General features: G+C 50.8%; 1 protein-coding gene across 2 annotated transcripts; it reads right to left on the bottom strand.

The window, feature by feature from the left end:
* SPARC (secreted protein acidic and cysteine rich) lies at positions 1-23,279 on the bottom strand. 2 transcript variants are annotated; one of them, XM_047730040.1, is made up of 10 exons: positions 23,229-23,279; positions 13,167-13,236; positions 11,814-11,876; positions 11,173-11,260; positions 9,506-9,627; positions 6,956-7,076; positions 4,937-5,070; positions 4,102-4,250; positions 1,662-1,810; positions 1-1,198 (listed from the first exon to the last, which is right to left on the bottom strand). In XM_047730040.1, the coding sequence occupies exons 2-10, from the start codon at positions 13,221-13,223 to the stop codon at positions 1,170-1,172; spliced, it is 912 nt and encodes a 303-aa protein (XP_047585996.1). In that variant the 5' UTR covers positions 13,224-13,236; positions 23,229-23,279; the 3' UTR covers positions 1-1,169. The 2 variants fall into 2 exon arrangements, with proteins under 2 accessions (XP_047585996.1, XP_047585995.1); XM_047730039.1 differs by having other exon boundaries at positions 11,814-11,879.
* Positions 23,280-23,689: the final 410 nt, after the last annotated feature.

Consider the following 23,689-nt stretch of genomic DNA (forward strand, 5'->3'; position numbering starts at 1 on the left):
TTTCTAAGTCGTTACTTTTTATTTTGAAAGATTTGTCAAACTCCCCACATCGTGGTGAGAGTTTGCACGATTAATAAGAAGCAGCTTTTTCATGAAATGCTTGGAGGTGAACGAGTTCTCAGCCTGTGAGATCCGACCATCCCATTGACTTTGAAGTTTCTCTTGATTAATAGAAGGAAAAAAGGTGGAGAAAGGGAGAAAAGGAGGAACATGCTAGAAACCGAGGGAAAGACCTCTCATGACAGCTATCCAAATGTGAAAACAAAACAAAACAAAACAAAAGCAATTCACCAACTCCACTTTTTCTACTTTGCAATTTTCTACACCTCCTCTTGACCTTGGCCTTCCTGGTCAGAACAGCCTCCCAGTCCTGCATTTCCCAAAGACATCTAGGAGGGGAGAAGCCCGGCAGGGTGTGGTGATCCACTCCCCAGGGACCTGGCGGATTCCAGAGAGCTGATGGTCCACCCTGGCTCCCAGAAGTTTGGACTAACAGTCTAACGTGAAAATAAAGGGCACTGAAAGATGAAGGGGTAGAGAATGGTGAGGAACGGGCTTATGTGAGAGTTAATGTGTTTTCCTAACACAGACTCGGGTCCTTTCTCTGGTGACAGCCTTCGTATCTGCAGTTCTGGCTGGTGGGTTCTCCAGGGCTTTCTCCCACTAGTCCCCTAGTTCCAGAAACATCCTTGGCAGCATCACGTGCCTGTTACTTCCCTTTGCCCACCTTCAGGCCATGTGGGGATGACCCCCTGGCAGCCAATACCTTGAAATAAAATGAACACAAAAACTAACTTGGTGAGTACTAGTTTCAAACAGAGAAATGGAGAGAAAATCTGAAAATGCAGGATGTGTTGAAGGCAGACTTGAGCAAATCAAAGTTCCCACCCATACGCCACTAGGACACGGGGCAGCACAGCAAATGGTGAGAGAAGAATGGGACCGTTAGTGGGTGAGCAAGAGGCATCGACAGCCGTGTTATGATTAAGAATGTCATGACTTGGGTTACAATTTCCATTTTTAGCACCGTTAATGTATTCGTTTAAATCTATATTAGCACCTTGTCCCCAGGCAGAACAACAAACCATCCAAACATTTTAAACATTAGGGGAAACAGGAAGGGGAAGATCAAAGAGGGAGGATCCGGTACTGCAGAAGGAGGCGTGGATTTAGATCACCAGATCCTTGTCAATATCCTCTGCAAAGCAAGAGAAGAAAACAGAATTAGAATGAGGCCTGTATGGGGGAAGACCCGCTAGCCCAGGAATTTGTGGGTCCCACCCATCCCCGGGCAAGGGTCAGGGGACTAGCCCAAGGTCACCCAGGAAGCTGGGGACTGAGGACCTTGGTCTCCCTGCCCCTGGCCTGTCCTGTCATTTACACATACTGCCAAGTTACTTCCTGTCCCTCTCTGGGTGCCTGCCAGCTCCCAAAATAGCACTAGGCACAGACCGAGGGCTACACTTGAGGAAGGGAAAGAGAAAGCAGATGGACAAGAAGCCACCTGAGAGAACAGGGAGGCCCACCCAGACAGGGAGAGCAGAGAAAAGAGTTAACTAGGCACAAAGAAAAGAGCTGGGCCGAGAGGATGGACACACAGATGACAGAGAGAGCAGAGGGGAGGTGGGGAGAGGACGGTGGCCCCTTTGCTCAACACTCACTCTCCTTGATGCCGAAGCAGCCAGCCCACTCATCCAGGGCGATGTACTTGTCATGGTCCAGGTCACAGGTCTCAAAGAAGCGGGTGGTGCAGTGCTCCATGGGGATGAGGGGCGCACGCAGTGGGGCCAGCTCGGTGTGGGACAGGTACCTGCGGGCAAGAGGGGGAGGGCCTGAGCACACTCCACGAGAGACAGAGGAGAGCGAGCCTGCCCCACAGGGCAGAAGGAAGGGGCGTGCAAACAGAACAGGGAGCCAGGATCCCAGTCTACTCCTCGGTGTACCGCTGACCTGCTGTGGGACCTAGTGGCACTTTGGGGCACTGCCCCACTCTGAGCTTCGGTTTCCCCTCCAGCAAAGCAGGGAGAGTTGATCGTAATGTCTAAGAGCCCTTCCAGTTCTGAGATCCCATCGATTCATAAGACAGGTTTCTTGGTGCATTTAACTGTTTCTTAATTGGCTGAGAATCAGGGCACAGAAACTTAAAATGAAAATATTCTATCGGAAGATCGACATCGGCTATGAAACAATGCATGTTTCTGGTGGACACAGATTTACGTAGCTACAAATGCACAGAAAAGAGTCCAAGGGCACCTGGACACTCAGTCGGTTAAGCGTCTGACTCGATTTCGGCTCAGGTCATGATCTCAGGGTTGTGAGATCGAGTCCTACGTCAGGCTCCACGTGCGCATGGAACTTGCTTAAGATTCTCTCTCTCTCCCTCTGCCCCACCCCACTCTCTCTCTTAAAAAAAAAAAAAACTGTAAAAAGAGACACATCAAAATGGTAAGAGTGCTTGCTGCCTTCTGGGGAGAAGTGGGAAAGGACTGGAACTTGCGGGAGGGCCAGAAGAACTGAAACCTTCATAGAGCTTTAATTTTTTTAATAACATAATGTGGGAGAGGGAGGCCGTCTCATTTCTCTCCCACTGTCCTTTCCTGTTCCTCCAGCCAGCCTTGACTCCAGGGCACATGTATGAATTTTTTCCCCATTTCCCAGAGCCCTCAACTAGTTGTCCTCAAAACAGTCTTCCCGAAGGGGCCACACTGAGACCAGTTTTCTCTCTAACCCCCAGACCTCTTGCCCCCTACCCCAGCTCGTGGAGGAACCATACAGTGTTTGAACTGGAAGGAACACTCCTTCCCCTAACATAGTATATCGGTGGGAAAACTGAGGTCCCAAGAGGGTCAGGGACTCAGGCAGCTCTGGGACAAGAAGAGGGGGCGGATGGATCCCCTGGCCCAGGCTGGAGCACTTTCCCAGATGTGCAGTCCCTGTAGCCCCAGCTGGAAACCTCCCTCCTGGTGCTTTCATCCTGGTGGGATCCAGCTGCTCAGCCTGAGGTCCAGATGTCCCCCTGACTTTTCCTCCCGCCTCTACCGCGAGTGACTCAGTTGGATCCCAGCCATGAAAAGAGCCTGGGAGAGAAGCAGCAGGGAGTTTCCCAGAGCTCAGGAGACCCCAGACCAGGGGGACTGCCGCCAGGGAGGGCGGGCTCCAGGCACACAGCCTGGACCAAGAATAAGGGGTGAGCCACCAGAGAGGAGCATCCCTGTAGAGAGTGAGCTCCCCCAGGCACATACGCAGGATGGCCCTTCTTCCTATGCTCCTCCGAAAACACAAGCAAGAGGAGACCAGAAAGTTGCGTGAGGGTCCTGACCACCACCACCCGGCCTCCCGCGCAGCAAGCCACCACCTGTGCCTTCTGGGAGCCTTTTCACATTTTCCTTCGATTGTGAGAGCAGATCATCACCACAGTGTGAGTGTCCCAGGGGCAGGGACCGTGTCAATCCTGATTAAACACCCCACCCCACCCCCACCCTCCACCCCCACCCGCCTAGAATAGCACTGAGCACATAGTAGATGCTCAGGCAGCGTTCATTGGCTGACAGCTGCCCGCCTGTCCACGACACTTCAGAACTCATTCGGACGAGAGGCAAGAACAATTAAACCAAGGGCTTGCAATGAGGATGGGATAGGCTCTGTGGATTTATTATGAACCCCCGGGGCCCATTCACCCTGTTGGTCCTGGGTCTCTGGTCTTGCTGAAGGACTGTGACCATGCAGGCTGTCCCCCGCTCCACCCCGCTGCTCCATGGAGTCTCTGTGCTCCTTCCTAGCTCGCTCTCTCACAACTCATGAACACCCAAGGCCAGCAATCCCCACGGGGTCAGGGGGCATTTTCAGTTCCCACCAACTTCTGCTTCTTCTGGCATGAAAATGTATTGTGGCTTTCTTCCCCTTGGGTGTGCATCTTTTCTCCTATGCCCCGTCCTCCTGCCTCGGCCCCCACACAGACTGTGGGCTCCAGGGCTGGGAGCAGCAGAGGCTGCTAAGAGGTTTTCCGGAACCAGTGCGCCTACCGGCCCTGACCAGTGATGCCATCTACTCCCGCGCCAAGCCAGCATGGCCCCCTGTGATCCTGAGGGCCGGAGGTCTTACCCATCGATGGGGTGCTGGTCCAGCTGGCCAAACTGCCAGTGCACGGGGAAGATGTACATGTTATAGTTCTTCTCGAAGTCCCGGGCCAGCAGCTCCACAGGGTGGTCTCCAGCCTCCAGGCGCTTCTCGTTCTCATGGATCTTCTTCACCTGTGGGAACAGATGCGGTGTGACGAAGGGTCCAAGGGACATGGGCCAGGCCAGTCAGGGCCCCTCTACCTTGGACAGTTGGCCAGAGCTGGAACAGACCAGCCACAGCCAAGGTTCAAAGTGAAGGAAGGAAGTGGCAGACACAGGTAGCAGCATCTCATCCGCAGAAGTGGAGGCATGGGGTGATCTCAAAGGGCTCTGTCTCCACAGAGCTGTCCCATCAAACTCAGAGGGAGAGTGTGTTAAAATGCAGCTTTCTGGGCCTGGTTTCGCAGGGACACTCATTCTGCAGGCGGGAGGTGGGGTTCAGGAATCTGCACTCTATCCGTACTCAAGTGCTTGACAGATCCAGTCAAGTTTAAGGTCCACAGACTCAGAAGGGAAAAGAAATAGGGCAGTTTGTGTCCCTTTCGTTTGTCGCTGGGGGCTGGACAAAGCGAGCAGGTCTCTTCATTACAGGACTTCTCAGAGTCTTTGAGAAGTGAATGCATACCCTTGGCCTCCAAAGACAATGAGAAGTCTGTGTCCAGCACCCAGGTTAAAGGCGCTCATCAGAACAGGGGTGTAGGCTTACACCTGGGGGCCTGGTTTTAGGAACAGGACTGTGGGCCTCAGCCAGCCCAGGGCCAGGAGCCATCTCGGTGCCAGGCAGGGACACTGGTACAGGCTGGAAAGAGAGCACTTACCCGCAGCTTCTGCTTCTCGGTCAGAAGGTTGTTGTCCTCATCTCTTTCATACAGAGTGACCAGGACATTCTTGAGCCAGTCCCGCATGCGCAGGGGGAATTCAGTCAGCTCAGAGTCCAGGCAGGGGGGGATGTCTGGAGTCCAAAACACAAGAGTTGTCAGCACCAACCCGGACACTCCGAGCCTGAGGGCCTACATGCTGGCCAGGCCCCGCTTCCCACCATGGGGCCTCATCCCACAGCTGCTTCAGTCAGTGGCCTTGGCACAGTGAGAGGCTTGGCCCTTCTGGGCCAGTTTCTTCATACCACAATGAGCATAGGAGATTCTGTGGAGGGAAGAATGCTCTGCAAAGGGAGACACAAGGCTCTCCCCTTGGCCTGATCTGACCTGCTGCGGGAAATGGGTCACCCCAGTGACTCCTGCATCTCTCTAGGAGATAGGGCCTGAAAGCAGATGCCCATCCCATGCTGGTGCTGCCAGCCATTGGGAGGGGTTCAAAGCTGTGAGGCTCAGGAGTAACATCTATCCATAGGCCCAGCTTGGCGGGGTGGGGGGGGGGGGGGTTTGGGGAGGTCAGGACTGCTCAGCCACCAGAACGTTCTTCATGATGATTCCCTCCTAGTCTTTGGAACTTAGAATCCCAGAATGTCGGACCAAGACCACCCTCTTGCTAGACTTATCAAAGGTCAGCTTGGGGAGAAGGGGCTTGCTCAAGGCCACATTATCAGAGCTCATCCACCATCCAGGGCATGTGGCTGTCCCGGAGCCTAGAGGCCTGTCTCTCCCTCATCCTAAGCCTAGGGAAAGTTCCCTCTGTGGTTAGGACCACTTCCTTCTCCACCACCAGTCAGGGAGTGGAAGGGACTGGACCATCTGTGGGGGACACACTAGGAATGGGAGCAAGTGAGCAATACGCCCCGGAGGACAGCAAGGGCCACTTGGTAAAAGGCCCCTTGGCATACTCAGTCTCACTGCGTAAAGGTTCCTATCGGTGTTCCTTCCCCAGCCTCCTTCCTGGGCCTTCTTTCCCGGGCCCCATAACAGGGAGAGTGGGGCTGACCACAGGAGAACCTGGTTTTCTCCTCCACTGTTCTGCACTCTACACACCTGAGGCAGGTGAGTGGCTCTCCCCGGTGCCATCTGGTGCCAGAGCGTACCAGACACACAACATGGATGTTATCTTGGAGGGGAACTAGATGTGGTGTGGCCTCGGGTGTTTCAAATGATAAGGAGACGGCCAACGCTGAAGGAGGTACCTGGGCCCATGGAATCTGTACCTGGCATCACCAACAAAAAGCTAGACAATACCATAGCATCCTTTCACCCCAACACCTGACTCCCCGGGTTTCTAGAAGAGGGTGGTTAATCATGTGCCTTAAGTGGACAGATAGGAATGTGATGGAGTAAAAAGGCCAAGAATATGGCAACACTGAGTAACAGGGCCTAAAGGGAACTGACAGGCATGCCTCCTATTTTAAAGCATTCAAATTCAAATATTTTAAGTAACTTTATAGGCCCAGGGGTGCCTGGCTGGCTCAGTCAGAAGAGCATGCGACTCTTGATCTCAGGGTCGTGAGTTCGAGCCCCACATTGGGTGTAGAGATTACTTAATAAATAAATAAATAAAAATTAAAAGCAAAAACCACTTTATAGGTCAAGACAGAACATCATTTTTGCTTTACAATGTTGAAGCAGTAAAAGTTTGGGTTAGCCCTGTAGAAGACATCCTGATCATTAAAGAAACAGAATGAGTTGTCTTCGATGCTAATGAAAACTCCTCCCTGGTCTTATGCTTCTATAACTGTTCAGTCCTTTCTGGGAAGTGTCCTGAATACAGAGCTGAGAGGAAGCTACTCCTAGACAATCCTCTCATTTTATAAATGGCAATCCTGTTAGAGGCTCAGAGAGGGGAAGAGACTTGCCCAGTGTCACACAGCATGAGGGCGGCAGAGCCAGCGTCCAGGGAGCCCAGGGCTCTCTGTGGGCTGGGATGCTGGAAGTGCCCAAGGATAGACTCACATTTGCAAGGCCCAATGTAGTCCAGGTGGAGTTTGTGGCCCTTCTTGGTGCCCTCCAGGGTGCACTTGGTGGCAAAGAAGTGGCAGGAAGAGTCGAAGGTCTTGTTGTCATTGCTGCATACCTGTTGGCAAAGCATAGAGCACCTCGCCTTCATTCCCAAAGCCCGTTGTGGGTACCACCACCTTTGCCCATTTCAGAGAGGGGGACACAAAGGGCCAGCAAGGAATGTGATTAGCCCAAGATCACACAGGGAGTTAGTGGTGAGGCTGCAACAAGGACCTGCTCTCTGGGCTCCCAGACCAATGTGCAGCCCATGCTAAGAGCCCCTGCTGGTCTCTGAGCAGAGGCATGACCGAATCAGGCTGAGCTAGGGGAAAACAAACCTGGCATCTCTGTAAAGGATGAATTAAAAAGATGGGAATGGCAGGGGCGCCTGAGTGGCTCAGTGGGTTAAAGCCTCTGCCTTCAGCTCAGGTCATGGCCCCAGGGTCCTGGGACCGAGCCCCGAGTCAGGCTCTCTGCTCAGCAGGGAGCCTGCTCCCCCCCTGCCTGCCTCTCTGCCTACCTGTGATCTCTGTCAAGTAAATTAATAAAATCTTTGGGGCGCCTGGGTGGCTCCGTGGGTTAAAGCCTCTGCCTTCAGCTTGGGGCGTGGTCCCGGGGTCATGGGATCGAGACCCGCATCAGGCTCTCTGCTCAGCAGGGAGCCTGCTTCCCTCTCTCTGCCTCTGCCTGCCTCTCTGCCTAGTTGTGATCTTTCTCTCTGTCAAATAAATAAATAATAATCTTTAAAAATAAAGATGGGGATGGCAAAGAGGCAGAATTTACAGGAAAAAGTTAACACAGCAAGCCTGGGACTGGTATGCTTAGAAAGGCCTGCTTGCGATCTTGGCTGGTAACCAAGTCCCTGCACAGCTGTAAAACTTTCCACAGATGATAAGGATGCCTCACTGTGCCTAGACCGCTTGTACAAACAACACAGTTCACGCTGAACGTCTGCTTTCCTTCTGGGAGTCAGGAATTTGAGGACGTGCTAGGCAGCACTCAATGAAAACTTTGAGGGCTGAGTCAAATAATGGGCTTCCTTGAGCAAAAACATTGCTCATGTGTGGCTGCATCTTCGTAGCTGGGGAGAGAAAGCCTTTTGTGAGACCGCCTCATGCGGCGGAGAAAGGAAGCAAGCCTATACATGGATTCCTCCGGACTCTCCCTATGTCTTTTTTTTTTGTCTTTTTTTCCCCTTTTTTTTCAGACTCTCCCTATGTCTTGTTCCATTATTCCTTAGCTGTGTATCTTTAACATGTCACTGTAGTTAAGTCTTGGCTGTGAATACAGCCCAGCACTGAGTCGTGCAAGTTCTCCTAAAGGATGTCTGTCCGGGGGGTGGCCAAGCAGAGGTACCGAGGGCTGAGCAAGGACAGTGGCAGTAAGTATCTGTGTTAGGAGCCAGGGAGCCTTGTATCATACCTCCTGTACACACTTACTTGGTATTGCTTATATATCACTGCAGAGGGAGAGTGGATGGGCACTGGTGACCAGCGGGATGGGGGTAACAGGGGTAAGGAGGAGAGAAGAGTTGACAATGATGCTAAAATTTGGAGCCCAGAGGAGAAGTTATATTGGAGAGAGACTGAAGATGAAAGCCCAGACAGGAAGTTGTGGGAGCAGTGCTGATACCAGATTTGCTGTCCTGAGCTCGGTCATCATGAGCACTTTGGTTGTCAGGAGTGGGCACTCAATAAATAATTGTATAGATGGATGGATAGATGTGATGGATGGATGGATGGAGGAGCCCTACTGGAGGCAGAATGGATGGGTTTTGAAAGATTTTTTTTTTTTAATAGCATATATTTGGGGATGCCTGGGTGGCTCCGTCCATTAAGCGTCTGCCTTCAGCTCAGGTCATGATCCCAGGGTTCTGGGATTGAGTTCTGCATCAGGCTCCCTGTTCAGTGCAGAGTCTGCTTCTCTCTCTGTCCCTCCCCACTGCTCATGCTCTCTCTATCTCTTTCTCAAATAAATAAAATCTTTTAAAAAATAGAGCATATATTGGGTACTAAGTACTAAGTACTACCTAACAAATCCCCACAAAAGTCCTAGGAAATAAAGACCATTTCTACCCCCGCTTTAGAAATGAGAAAGCTGAGACTTGGAAAAGCTCTGCACTTGGCTAAGATCTCACAGCTAACAAGGGCGGAGATGGAATTTGAAGTCAACTTTCCATCAGACCCCAGAACCCACGTTTTTGGATCTGATGCTTTGCTAGGCTGCTCCCAAGCCGAGAAAGCCTCTATCTCAGTGCCTGATGTTCTTGATATGTTCATTTTCTGGATCTGGTGCACAGCGGGAAACCTGCTGGTGCCGAATAAATTCTTGCTGGTTGCTGGAGGGACCCAGTGACAGGCAGAGCCTTACCTCCACTTTCCTACTATGACTATCTAGTGAGGGGATTTTGAGACTGGAACTGCCTCATAGAACCACTGAGCCACCAGAGTTCTGGGTAGCCACTCATGTTTTCAAAGGCCCGAGCCCCCAGCCCCCTGGCCTTACCTTCTCGAACTCGCCAATGGGGGCAGGGCAGCTGGTAGGGTCCTGGCACACGCACATGGGAGTGTTGTTCTCATCCAGCTCGCACACTTTGCCGTGCTTGCAGTGGTGGTTCTGGCAGGGGTCTGGTAGAGCACAAGGGCATGTAGTTAGCCCTACTGGGTCCATCCCAGCCCACCCAGCTGGATCCTGGGGCAGAACTCCTTCCTTGCTCTGGGCAGCCCTCAGTCCTCCTTTCTCTTCTGTTGAGCCCAGCAGCTGGTGCTTAAGCGAGAAATTGGCTCAGTCTGGAGATTAGAGATTCAGTGTGAGGTCAAGGTCAGGGTCAGGCATATTTTGGGGAGCCGCAGGCTTAATCTGGGACCCAGGAGCACTGGATACCATGTAACTCCCTTGAGGACCGAAGCAACCACTGCGTTCTCAGCTCTCTGTTCCTCAATGATAGTAAGGCATTTTCGGATCATAAAATAAACTTTCAAAAATAAATAAATAAAATAAAATAAAATAAACCTTCTTGAATGACTCGGAAAATCAATCGGCTGTTGTCAGGGAGCCAGAGAGCTGAGAGGCCAAGCAAAACAGACTTGAGTGGTCGTAAAGGAAAAGGGAGAAGGGCTCTGAGGCCCACACGGAACAATAGAGCCCTGCTGTGTCTGGTAAACACCGGATGAGGGTGCGCCTGGAGGAGGGAAGGAACAGACTCAGTAGATGGCCCCCTGCTCCAGCAAAAACTCTGCACCCTCGCCCTCCCTCGGGCTGACGGCTCCATCTGGCCGTTTCCTCCTTATGTGTGAGGTGGGGTACTCGATTCATTCTTTATTGGATGGCTGCCCTGCCAGGCACTGGGCCATCTCATGTCTCATCTCATAACCCCCAATAGCCGTGGGGTGAGGGTCTACCATCTTCATCAGTCCTGTGTTAGAGACGAGGAAGCTGGGCTCAGAGCAGCTAAGCAGGCTGGCAGAGGGCACTCTCAGCAGGAGTCAACAAGTTTAGAGGCAAACCTAGGTGGCTTTGCTTCCCAATTCCATGCTGTTAACCCCCTCGGGTATGACGTCTCTCCACTCTGCAGGATGGAGATTCCAGCACGGTGGGTAGGAGGTGGAAGCCCTAGGACATTTCTCTCTTTCTGGCACCAACTCCAAGCGTAGCATTATATGAGCTCTATCAGTTTCCCAGTCCTTATTTCCTTGTGGCTGTATGCAGATCAAATAAGCTAAGGAGTGTGAAAACTCCTGGAGTCCCTTCAGGTCTGCACCCACTTGGGGCATGGGCTGAGACAGAGGTCGTCAAGGAACACAGTGACCACGTGGGACCTGTGCCCTCAGTGGGAATGTGAAACCCAATTTTGGCATCAGGGCAAATAGCTGTGAAGGGAGAAGTTCATTTCCAGCCTGGGACATCCCTTCCTGACACTCAGAGCATAGACAGCCGGGCTATACGCAGATCATGCCCAAATTCCAAAGATGATGCCCAGCCTTTAAGTCCACACTGTTTCCCAACAGCCCACCCTGCAGGGAGGAGCCCACCCTGCAGGGAGGAGCCCACCCTGCAGGGAGGAGCCCACCCTGAATTTCCTTGGGAAGGAACCTCACATAGGCTATCCGCAGGCCCCAAGCTCAACTGGCAGAGGGCAAATACTAGGTACAAGACAGGAGAATAGGACCTACTTTCAGCCACCACCTCCTCTTCAGTCTCCTCAGCACCTTCATCAAATTCTCCTACTTCCACCTGCACAGGGTTGGCTCCCACAGGTCCCTGGGGTGGAGGGAGAAGGATGAGTCCAATGGCTCCTACCCTTGAGGGTAAACACTGGAGAGGACCTGCCTGGAACTTCAGGTCCCACAAGAGGAGAGATAAGCTGGAAAGTCGTGCCGGGACCAGGGCACGGGGAGCACAAATGCCAGGGTCCAGAATTTAGATGGACTCTTACAGGCCCACTGAGATGCTGCAGAGGCCACCAGGGGTGTTGAGGTAGGAGGGGTACCAAGCCCACCACCCCCGCCAGCCGCACCATTGCAGCTCTCCCTTTGTGTTTGTGTATGGGGAGACTATGGGTAGCCACCTAAGAAAAATTGTCCCGTAGTTTAAAAATTAAAAATTTCAAAATCATAGTTCTCAACTCTAGGGTGCCGTGGAAGGTTTGGGAAGCATTCAGGAGCATCAGGATTGGGGGACACATGGGATTCACATCTGTGCTGTGTGTGCCCATGGGAAGGGGCAAATGCTCTGTTCCAGGGTCAAGAGCCCACAGCACTCATCTGGTTTCTCCACGGAATGAAGGTGGAGTCTGGGATCCCCAGCCACCTACCTCTGCCACCTCAGCCACGGTTTCCTCTACCACCTCTGTCTCATCAGGCAGGGCTTCCTGTTGCTGCTGGGAAGAGAAAATGTGTTTCAGAGAAGTCAAGGCCAACGCCAGCTTTGGCTCTGAAGTGCCTCCAGCCAGGGGAGCTAGGAGAGCTGCTCACTGGAGAGCCCCACGGCTGTGCCTCAGGGGCTGCCATGGGTAGGGTGATGAGGACAGAAGAGAAGCCAAACACAGGGGCCTTATGGAACTCTGGAGCACCCCCCTTTCTATATTTTATATCTGGGGTGTCTATCAAAGATTTAGCTTGGAGAAGCATTTCCATTGCTTTGAACTCCTATGACTCTGAAGACCACTAATGCAAACCAACCCCTTTCAGCTTAGAGTGGGACTCACAGAGACCCACGGGCAGGAACATCATGCCTTTTAACAGAAGTCATTATCTTCCCCACAAGTACGATACTACTGTGATTTTGTGATTCCTTCCTGCCATGTCAGCTTGGAGTAAGAAGAAGCAAGATAATATACAGCTCTGAGGTGTCTGGCCGCCTGGGGCTTCTTCTAAAAGTAGTGCTAACCCTGCCCAATCTTTCGGCAGAATCCACCTGCCAGAGTCTAGCATCACTCACACCTCCTAGTGGAGAGAGGATGGGGGATCAGGGGTTGAGAGAAACTGTCTGCACATGCTTGCTTCCTCCCTCTTCCAGTAATGGCTTCCTGTTTAGCTTTGGACGACCATTACTGGCCCCCTGCATGCAAGTCTTAGAGGGACTGTCTGTCCATCAGGGTGCTCCACATTCCCCTGGCCAAGAAGCAGGGCCAGGACCCAAGCTCAACCAGATGGGTTCTCCTTGAATTATTTTTAAGTCTTCTTGACCCATTTTCACAAGACACGAAACCGCTGGATCAGGTCCATTCAGATGGTGACATCTCCAATACCACTCTTTGTTCTTACCTCCCAGATCCTGAACCTACCCTTTTCCAGTCCTCCCCAACACCTTTGACTTTACAATTTACCCCTGTAACCTTCCCCTATCCCCTGCCCCCCATTTGGCCAGATGGGAGCCTGTGGCTTGCAACCGGATAGTCCTCACTGATCTGGAAACTAACCAGCCCGTTCTGTGGATGCTAAAAGTTCACCTTCTCCTTACATGGAAATCTCTCGTCCCTGGACTCTCCATCCAGTGGTGGCCATTTCAATTTTTCTCCTGTGCTTACCAGTGTACGAAAATATCTTTTTTAAAAAATAAGGGAAATAATGAGATAGGGAAGTCCCTGACCCCTCCAAGCAACCAGGGGCCAGTGCCACGGAGCTGGTGGTGGAAGACCAAGAAGATATGCTATCCAGGTACTTACAGGGGCTGCCAAGGCCCTTCCGGCCAGGCAAAAGAGAAAGAAGATCCAGGCCCTCATGGTGCTGGGTACCCTGTGAGGGGACAGAGAATGAGATTTGAGTGAGTGGGCGTCCTCTTGATGGAGAGCTCCTTCTGACGCTGAATTCCTGTGATACGTGAGGTCATTTTAGATGGTGCATGTTAAGTTATAGTGAAAGATGTAAGAGAAATTTGCTTCTACTCAATTCTTTTCCAATCCCAACTGTATGAAGAGAAAACCTCTGTTCGGGGCTAAGATGTCTTAAATACCTTCCAAGCACTTATCTATCTCCTTTGTAACAGAGAACAGGCCTCTGGCTCAGGGGCTCCACAGGAAACTATATCCAGCTGGAATTCCAACGAAGTTGTTTTGTCTTCTTTGTGTTTATTTTTATAGTTTCCTTCCATTTATGACAAGAGACAAAGATTTTTCCATTTATGGTTAGGATATGGAGTGTCCTTTGTCAGTACATTTACTGAAGTTTTTAAATAGTGGTTCAACAAAGGTGCTTGGCTAACTAAGTCAAGCTTGGACAATACTGAGTCAGATCGCCTTCAAGGACCCTTAAATTCCTGATGTTCTAGGATTCTTTTTTATTTTTTTTCTTATCCTCCTAACCCTCCTCCTCTTCCTTTTCCTCCTCCTTCCTACTCCCTCTGAAGGAAGGAGGGGGATGGGCAGAGTTAATAAGCAGAAACCTCCTGCCAATTTGAGACAATGAGATATACCTTCTAAAACAAAGAACAATAGTCTTGGAGTGTGACCACTGGAAACTTGGGGGTAGCCACATTTTTCTACCCCGAAGGGACAGGACCTCTCTGGATCCTCTAAGGAAATTATCCAAACACTTGGATGTGCTCATATTTTCTCCTCTTTTCCCTTCAGAGCTAAAGGATGTTAGCTGAGATCTAGAATATTCTCCTGCCCTGATCACTGCTGAGACCTTACTCTCCAGATGCTGAGCTCTTTACTCCAAAAATCTCATGACTACAAAGGACTTGGGAGCAGATTCTTCTCTGATGGTTCCCTGACAAAATGCCATCTCTCACAGAGGAACAGTAGGAAGATATTTTATTTCATGTTCTCACTAGATGGCCTTCTATTTCCAAATGGCTTTAGAAAGCTCTCTCTTGTAAGGATCTAAATTTGCCTCCCTCAAACATCTGGTCTACTTTGTTCCTCCTCCCGTGGCTACACAAAACAAGAGTGCCCCCCTTGGCCCTGAGCAGCTTTTAGTCAAGGTGAATCTGTAGCCATGTCTTCCCTCTTTTGCCCATACAAATTTCTATATTGGGCTCATCATCCCTAGTTCTTTCCAAAACTTTCCAACTGACCAAGCATCTTGGAGGTACGCTGGCATCATGGGAAAAAAAAAAAAAAAAAAAAAAAAAACAACCCTTGCTTGGAATTCAGTGGCAGGGGTCCTTGATCTGCCTCAAAACTATCTGGGTGTATTGGTTAATGGCTTGTCCTCTCTAGACCTTGAGTCCACTTCCATTATTGTGAGGGTTAGACTAGGTAAGCTTTGAGGTTGTAGGGTGGGTTCTTGAAATGCCCTTAAAATGTTGCAGGCACATGCTGGTCTTGGCCTGTGTCATCACCTATGGTATAACCCTTCTTCACTTGGATTACAGTATTCAAGCAGTAGAAACAGGCAGAGGAAGAGTAGACTTCATACTGGCCCTTTATGGTATTAAAATAGGCACAAAACCTCACCTTTTACTTCATGGCATGTGTATGAAATAAAACTAACAGAAATCTAGAGGAATCAGCCTGGGGGCCTGGCATCGCTTCACCCTGGCTCTGACTTCCCTTTCCGGGCAGTTGTTAGAATGTTCTTGCCCCATACAGTTGTCTGCTCGTTCCCTCCCAGGCCTAGAGGTGGAAAAATCTCCCTGCTTCTTTTCCCATTTGGAAGATACAAGCCAGACAACCCCGGCCTATGATTTTATGAATGGAACAGAAGAGAAAGCATCAATGGAAGACTTGTCTGAGACTGTTTGAAGTCAAAGGGGCAGAGTGAGACTGCTAGCTAGAAACACAGAAAGGTGTTGTCTGGGCTCCAGTGACAGAAGTCCAGTCAGGGACTTGACTAGTCCATGCTAGGACTGGAAGTGCAATAACCTTCCAGTTGAAGAGCCCGGTAAACCGACACCCCCGGGGTCTGCATCCTTCATCTGAACGGAGCAACTACGCTCCCCTTTCTGACCAAGGAAAGGTCAGTTCAGCTTTTCTGTCTGTCCTGCCTCCCCCACTTCCTGTACTTCTTTCCCAGTGGCACACTCACACTTTCTGCTGCTGGTTTTACAGCCAGAACTGAAAAACAATTCTAAATCTTATAGTGCTTTTAGTGTTTAAAGGCCTCACATCCCATGGACACAGAAAAAGCATGGGAGAGGCCTTAGTCCCACTTTCCCGATGAGCCTGTGCTTGAAAGCAGGAAATCGTGCAACACTCAGGCCTCTTGTAAGTCAGACTTCCTTGACTAAGCCCCTTCTCGTGGAGGTAGGTTGAGCCTAATAGGGACTATGTTCCAGCCGGTGGAGGAGTGGAGGAGAAAGGCAGAAAGCGCCAGTGTTTTTTTAAAAAAAAAAAAAAAAAAAAAGAGCCAAAATCTTAGAGAAAGAGTTATTTTCCAAATCTGGGGTTCTGCCCAGTGCCCAGTGCTCCATTGCCAGTCCTAGAACCCTTTCCTTCCAGATGATGGGATGAGAGGGAAGGGCCACAGCTGGATGGTTCTTCCTGCACAGCCATACTTCCTACATGTATAGAAGCCCTCCCTGAGGCTCTCTGAAATGGGTCTGGCGCCCATCCTGCACAGTCATGGGGGGCGGCCCTAACCCCAGGAAGCCAGAACACGGAATCAAACCCCAGTATTTGGAACACATCCTTTGCCAATCAAACCTAGATCTGGTACACTCAGTGAAAATTTCAACAGCTTTGTAGAAATCACTAGTATTAAATGAAAACTCCTTCCTTCATATCTCTTTAGTTTATGAGGATGCCTATGTCTATCCTTTCCGAAGTGTTCTGACATTCGAGCATCCGCTGGAGGCTCAAGGTGTGTCTTGCTGTCCCGCAGTGCAGGTGAGAAGACTGAGGCCTGGAGAGGGGAGGAAATCTTCCGAGAGTCCCAGGGACTGAGTGGCAGGGCTGAATGAGGGCCCGGGCAGCCCTGTTCCACCACTGGCCAGCTCTTCATCTCACAGTTTCTCTTGGCAGCTGCTCCCTCCCAGGTGCTCACCTGAATGGAGCCCAGTTGGGCTGTGAACTGGCCCGAGGTCCAGGGAAAGAAGCCTGGGCCGGGGCAGGAACATACGGTATGTTTCCCTTGGCTTGGTGGTCATCAAACGCAGACACTGCTCACCCCCACCCCATCACCGCCTCCTCCCCCTGTTCCGTACATCAAGTCCCTTCCTTTTGCCTTTATTTGCTCTGGAGATGGCTGAAAACCCGTCCTTGGCTGCCAGCAGGACCCGAAGCCGAGGTCACTTCTCTTTCTTTAGAAAGACTCTGGGGATGGAAAAGTACAGCCAGCCCCCCAGTTCATCTCCCTCAAAATATAAAGGGCCTCCTTCGGGCTCTCCCTGGACACTGAAAAGTCCCTGAATGTCACAACTGGGGGAAATCTCAGAATCATGGAATTTTAGATTGCAAGTCTTGGAATCACGGGCTCTTAAGAACAAGAAGCACAGAATCTGAGTTATAATCATCAAATCCGATTTGAGTAGAAAGAGGTTTACAGAGCAGTGCAGTCTAACAGAACCCTTTGGAGATGATGAATTTGTTGTGTCAGCATCGTCCCACTATGAGACCTACTGGCCACATGTGGTTGCCAAACACTTGAAATATTGCTGGTGTAAACGAACTGAATTTTTAATCAGATTTCATTTTAATTAATTTAAATTTAAGTAGCCCCATGGGGCTAGTGGCGACCACATCAGAGTGGTTATAAAGGTAACCAGTGTTTATGCAGAGTGGTTATGCAATGTAGCATAAAGGCAAGCACAGGGACTCTGGAGACAAAATGTCCATATTCAAATCCTCGCTCTGCCACTTAGCCACTGTGTGACCTTCAGAAAGGGACTCTCCCTCTCTGGGCCTCAATTCATTTCTTCATCTGTAAAATGGAAATAACACACCTACCTTGAAAGGCTCGTGGGTGATTTATATGAGAGAATGCAAGAAGTAAGCAACGTTGTTTGGAAGAGCACCGTAAACCCACAGATCCCAGGATCTCCATCCCCCTCAAGAATCCAAGGCAAGAATCCAGGCTCTTTGTCTTCGGCCCAGGGAGAAAGGGTGTTGGGGTGGAACAAAGGAGACATTGCTCCTCTTGGTCAAGGGGACACAGCCCAGCCTCCAGAGAACCCAGTGACGAAGTCAGGCCCCAGGCTGGCCTCTTAGTTGGGCTGCTGACGCAAACCAAGCATCTCTCTCCCACTGTTTGGCTTGGAAACAAGGGTTCCCAAAACACATGTTCCTGGTAAACAAGCCCAAAGAGAGAAAAACAAGTCTGGAGGCTAATAAAGGAACCCCCTCTGTGAGCCAGGCCCGCCAGGGAGCTGAGACTTGGAAGGAGGTCCGAGCCAGGCCAGAGAGGCGCCGATGCGGCCACACTGGCTGGCTCCCGCCTGGGAGCAAGCACAGCCACCCGGAGGTGGTCTCGTGACAAGCACGTCGGGAGTCCCGGGATGCCGTCTTGGCAGTGCTGCTCCCAGCTCACTGTGCAAACTTAGAGAAGGCTCCTCTCCTCCCTGGACCACAGCTGGCCCTGCTCATCTGCACAATGGGGACGTTGTTTTAGATTGGCACTGTTCAAAATTATGTAAGCCCTCTCTTTCAACGAGGTCTTCTGGGAAGTCCAATATTTGAAGTAGCTAAAAGCCTTTTGCATTTGTTGAAACAGGAGTTCACTATAATCTGTTCAACGAATCAGCTTGAAATCAAAAAAACAACAGCAGGTCCGTAGGAATTGAGATGGGGATGAAAGTCCTCCCCACTCAGATCCCACTGTGATGCCCTGGAGCCTCTCTGGGTTCTCCTAGGAGCACAGTCTGAAAACCCTGGGGCAAGATGATCCCTGAGATTTCTTTCAGCCCTGACTTTCTAAGTCAGCTCAGGCAGAAGCCTTTCAGAGTATCACCCCACCCCCCAAACCTGTCCCTTGACTCTGCTTCCAATTTTAATATTTCTTGCTGGAAGGGAAGAAGCCAGGGGAAAATTTTAGGGTGTTATGGGTGCTAAGCCTAGCAGTGAAGTGGTTCTGGGGTGACTCCAAAGCAGCCCTGGAATTCGGGACTAGAATCAGCCTAACTGAGTTTCCATAAAGGCATCTAAGATGCCACGTTTCACTGTTTCCTGGTGGTTAGGAGAGGCCCAGGGTGGAGCTTCAGGCTCACCTCCTTGGCTCCCTCTAGGGGCCACTGCTGCATCACAGTGACCACAAATGGAGGGGAAGAGAAAGAACATCAGAATCCAGGCTGTCACATACCAAAGATAACAAATACATGGTGGAAATGTCTCTACCTGCTCCTGACCCGTGCAAGTGGCAGACATTACTAATCGATCACATGCTTTCTTCCCCCAAAGGGCAGAGTGGCATCTGAATCCTGAATACAGCTCTTCTGGCAGCCACTACCAGTGGACTGGTATTGTCAAGCAGGAGCATCCTCTATGCCATGCTTCTGATTTTAGAGATAGAGGAATTGAGGCTCAGAGAGGGAAAATAACTCACTCAAGGGTCATAACTCACTCAGCAGGCTGATATCGACACTAAACTTCCAGATGTTCGGAAACATCGAGATGTTCACCTTGTTTGGCTGTTTCTTTTCTCATCTGATCAGTCTGAGACCCTAATGCTATGACTATCAGGAGATGACCTAGAGGGATCCCCAGATGAGAAGGTTAACATCAAGTTTCTGAAAGAACCCAGTTCTGGACAGAGTTGATTATTTCTATCCATATTTTTTTTCTATAGACTCCATCGCTTGAGAGTGAGGGTAGAGCTAATTTCCTGCCTAAGACATCTCTTTATCCTGGATAGGAGGAGGCTGCTTTTCTAAATAATTCTGCCAAGTCACTGCTTGCTGGCCCTGGCTCTGCCCAGCTCAGGCATCCCGGAGTTCAGGGTTGGGGTCGGGATCTGGGCTCTATGCTGTAGAGAAAAGGTAGTAGCTTCATTAATCCCCAGGTTCGCTGAGAGCTCAGCTCCAGCCCTCTCTTTCCTCCCTTAAAGACGGGTGAAGGGAGAAATAGTATTAGCCACATTTTGGGGGCCTCGTGGCAAAGCCCTGAGGGCTGGGATAGGCCACACTGGCCCACAAAGAGAGAAAGTATCACCGTCACTGATCATCCACAGGGCTTGTTGCCTGTAGAAGGAGGTGCACAGGCACGAAACCAAAGTGACCAGTTGGAAACCAACAAAGAAAGGAAGGAAGGAAAGAATTAGAAAGGAAGGAAGGCAGGACGGAAGGAAGGAAAGGAGAGTGGAAAGTGAACATTTGGACATTTCTGAGCTTCTGGAAGTTAGGCTCAGACATCAGTCGGCTGTGTGACCTTCAGTGATTATCCTCCCTCTCTGATCCTCACTTTCTCTCCCTGTTAAGCACGGCCAGTGATTTGGTGCTGTATGTGTCCAACGTGTCTACCCCGTCATTGTAACCCGTAGTTATGTCTGGCTATGCACATCAGCGCGTGGCTACAAGTGGCAGTCGCATCGGCACACCTGGCAGTGTGTCTATCACGGTGACCTATAGCCTTGAGGACACCTGCGTGAAGCTGTGTATGTGTGAGTGTCCACCGGGCTCAGCATCTGTCTGTTGGGGCCCATGTAGGTCAGCGCCCGGGTTTGTACGTGCATCAGGTTGTATACCTGGAACTTGTCTGTGAGTCAACGTATGCCTCAGGGGGAGGCGTGTGAGAGCGGGGCCTTCTGTCTTGGCCCACGTATGGAAGCATTTATTTTTAGCTATGCCAGTGGGTGCCTGTTGGTAAAATCGATGTTTACAGTTCACATCCTTGTGGGTTTGCGTCCGTCCCTGTTGATCTCTGCACACTTGGCTACCTAGCTAACTGACATGAAGGCCAAATAGTCTCCTGTTTACCTCACATCCTGAGCTCTTGACTTTTCTCCACCGTCCTTTCCTATTTATAGTTTATTTATATCAAGGGAAGTTGCTCTTGTAAATAGCAAGCCCCAGCCATGCTCTTGGTTGACAAGTCTCTACAGATGGACAAAGATTTTAGCAGGACGGTTGCGCAACTCAAGATCCCTTCGCCCTCCTCTCTAGTTTCCTTTCCGGGTAGGGACTCAGGGGTTAAAAATGTAGGCCATCTACTTCTTCTCATGAAAGCAACCTCTGGGATCCAGGTTTGTAGGACTTTGAACCTGGAAGGACCCCTGGAGACCACCTAGATTCCCCATTAAACAGATTAGGAAACGGAGGCCCAGGGAGGGGAAGGGTCTTACCCAATGTCACTCACTGTGAGTTGTGACTCGCCTGTGCCATCCCCTTGGCCAGTGCTCTTTTCACACCGGAGGGCACAACAACCTTTGTATTGGGAAATACAAAGGTGCCCAAATCAAAATGGATTTAAACAACATGTATTTTTGTTTAAGTGCCTGTTAGCACTTTCAATAAAGAGAAGTTATAAGCAAACCCCAAGATGATAGAGCTGCCAGACCAAAAAAGCTAGAAATGATTTCACCAAGTCTTTGCATGCCCTGAGTTTATCGGTTCGAAAAACCCCACTGCATGGTGGGCTTGGGGGACCACAGTGTACCAAGTGTTTCCCGCATAGCATCCCATTTCTTCCACATGATCTCCCTTCGAGGTGACCATTGTTACTACTCTTTAACCAAGGGATAAACTGGGGCTCAGAACAGAGAATCCATTAAGTCAAGGTCAAATGGCACCTCCCGAAGGAAGGAACGCAGTACAACTCAGGTCTTCAAAAGCGGATCAAGGAGGCTATCACAGCCCCACAGCAGCCCTGGGATCCTGGGAGATCTGTAGGGCTGGACCTGGAGTTTGCTGTCCTGATATTTGGGGATTGAGTGGGGTGGGGGACATTCAGATGGAGCCTGACGTTCTGAGTGTTTCATTGTCCCCTCCCAGCCAGCAGGCAGAGACCCTGAAAAAAAGGTTACCGTGGCAACTCACATTCCTCCCAGAATGAGTCATGGCAAAGAAGAGCCTTTCTGTGGGTGGGACTTGGAGAAAGTTTCAAAAGTTGATTCCTTCTCCAGGCACCCCATCCCCCCCCTCCCCCCTCCCTCCTCCCTTTGCTTGGGGCTTTGTCGATGTGGCAGCGGAGCACTGTGAGTTAACCCTCTCTTCCCCAAACACTCCCTTTCAAAATTGTGGATCCCCCTGCGAATATACATCTGCTTCCAGTCCCACACTCTGTCTCCCACATCATCATGCCCTCCAGCCCTTTGGGAAGTAGTACATCCATTGGAGTATATCTTAACACTAAAGGCTGTGAATGCCTCTTGTTCTTGTTCTCGGTCTCTCTCTCTCTCTCTCTCTCACACACACACACACACACACACTACTACTACTACTACTACTACTACTACTATACATACAATTTTAAGTGGCTTGCAGATGTCTTAAAGCCCATTCAAAGGCCAGTCCATGGATTCTGGTTTAAGAGACTTCCCCTTGAAAGTCTCAGATGACATCAGGCTCCCCAAAGACCATCATGTCCAACCTTCTTACTTTACAGATAGGGAAACTAAGTCCAAAGGACTTACCTAAGACAGTACATAAAATGTGTGTCTTAAGGCTCCCAACCTACTTCTTATTTGCTTCTCATTCTCCCATCGGCACTTGGAGAATATAGAAATTTAACCCTAGAGAATTGCTAGTAAGAACATTCTCCCCGTGTTCTGTGTAGAATGCTGTCCTTTCTGGAGGAAAATGAGGGCCTCTCTGTTCTCTCTTGGGCAGACTGGGCTTCCTTGAAGACATGCCTCATCTCAGTGGCCCCTTTTCCCTTAGTGTTCCTCAGACCCTAAGGAAGTCCACTCACCAACCAGCCAACGGAGCCAAGGAAGGTAGAAAGAGTGTGTCCAAAGAGGACTTAACATCCTAAAAGGCTAGACACCGTTTCTGTGTAGAGTGTGGACTTTCCAAACAAGGAGGTGTGAGAGAGTTGCCCAGGGACTCTCTCTGGCTTGCCTTCCCCCTACCCCCCTTCTTGGAGCATCCTCCACCACACCCAGCCTCCCATAGGACCCAGAGGCTTGGTTGGATGATATCAGATGTCTGGGGTCTTCAGATCTACGTACACTAAGGGCTACTGCCAGTAAGTTCCTGTGCTTACACCCTGGCAGCCCAGGATGGGAACAATGCCTAACCCGGGAGTGACTATCTGACGGTACTATTTCGGAGTGCCTGTGTTGGGGGGAGAGGGTCAATGGGGGAGAATTCCAGGGAAACGGGAACCTTCCCAGAGGGGCTGATTCGAGGTCGAGATCGAGATCGAGACACTCACCCCCCTCCGTTTGCCTTCTAGGGTTCAATTTATCATTCATGCAAAGTTCCTTTTGGAAAACAGAACCCCTGACGGAAGACCTAGTCTAGGAAGAGTCTTCTCCTGGAATCGGAAGCAGGACAGACCCAGGCTGCCAGCGGGCCCCGTGCAGCTGTGACCAGATCAGATTCCTAGGAAAGCAGGCTGCCACATTTGCGAAGGGAGCCCAGAGGCTAAGCCGGCAGGCAGCCTCTGAAACCGGAGAGGCAGGCGCAGACAGAGACAGAGAGAGAGAAAACACTCTCCCAAAGACATAGTGAGATTGTTTTCTGCAAACCTGAAAGGGAGACCAAGTTATACCACCTGAAAAGCAACAGACAGTGAGTCCAAGCTCCTGTCCTTAGTGGGAGCAGTGATGGTGCCCCAAGGAGACGCGTACCCATCCCTGACCCAGCACTTCCCAGCACAGCTCCTCTTTCTGTACACAAACTGCAGGAGGGAACTAGGGGTTCGGGGTGGAGCACCCAGAGGAGGGAAAGGCCGGGCAGGGGCCGTGCGTACCTCAGTGGCGGGCAGGTGGCTGGCAGAGCGCGCTCCGGGCGGTGTGAAGGTCTGCAGGAATGTGGAGGGTTTAGAGCCCGGCAACAGGAAACCACTCAGAGCTCTGGGCTGGGTCTGTCTCCCCTCCACCCCTCGGTCCCTCCTCCTCCTCCTCTGTCTCCTCCTTCTCCCCCTCCCCCTTCTCCCCACCTCGGAAGCCCACTAGGTCTTCCATTTCTCTCCTCCTCCCCTTGTGGTGGGCTGTCCTGACCAGACTTCCCAACCCTGCTTGCCTCATGGGTTCCCGGGCTGCTGCCTGTATACACTCATGGAGTGCCAGGGCTGGAAGGGTCCACAGGAATCATCTGCAACCACCTCCTCCTTGTTCAGAAGGTAACCGAGGCTTGGAAGGGCCAGGGATTACCCAAAGGCCCCCAGGGACAGAACCAGGCCCAAGTGTCCTGACTTCCTGACCAGTGAAT

This window comes from Lutra lutra, chromosome 5 (genome assembly GCF_902655055.1).
Source record: "Lutra lutra chromosome 5, mLutLut1.2, whole genome shotgun sequence".
Taxonomy (NCBI): domain Eukaryota; kingdom Metazoa; phylum Chordata; class Mammalia; order Carnivora; family Mustelidae; genus Lutra; species Lutra lutra.

Coding starts and splice junctions, on each gene's coding strand:
- SPARC (XM_047730039.1), bottom strand. CDS start 13,223: ATGAGGGCCTGGATCTTCTTTCTCTTTTGCCTGGCCGGAAGGGCCTTG. Junction 7,077..9,505: donor CCATTGGCGAGTTCGAGAAG/GTAAGGCCAGGG, acceptor CTTTGCCAACAG/GTATGCAGCAATGACAACAA. Junction 1,811..4,101: donor GACCAGCACCCCATCGATGG/GTAAGACCTCCG, acceptor TCTTGCCCGCAG/GTACCTGTCCCACACCGAGC.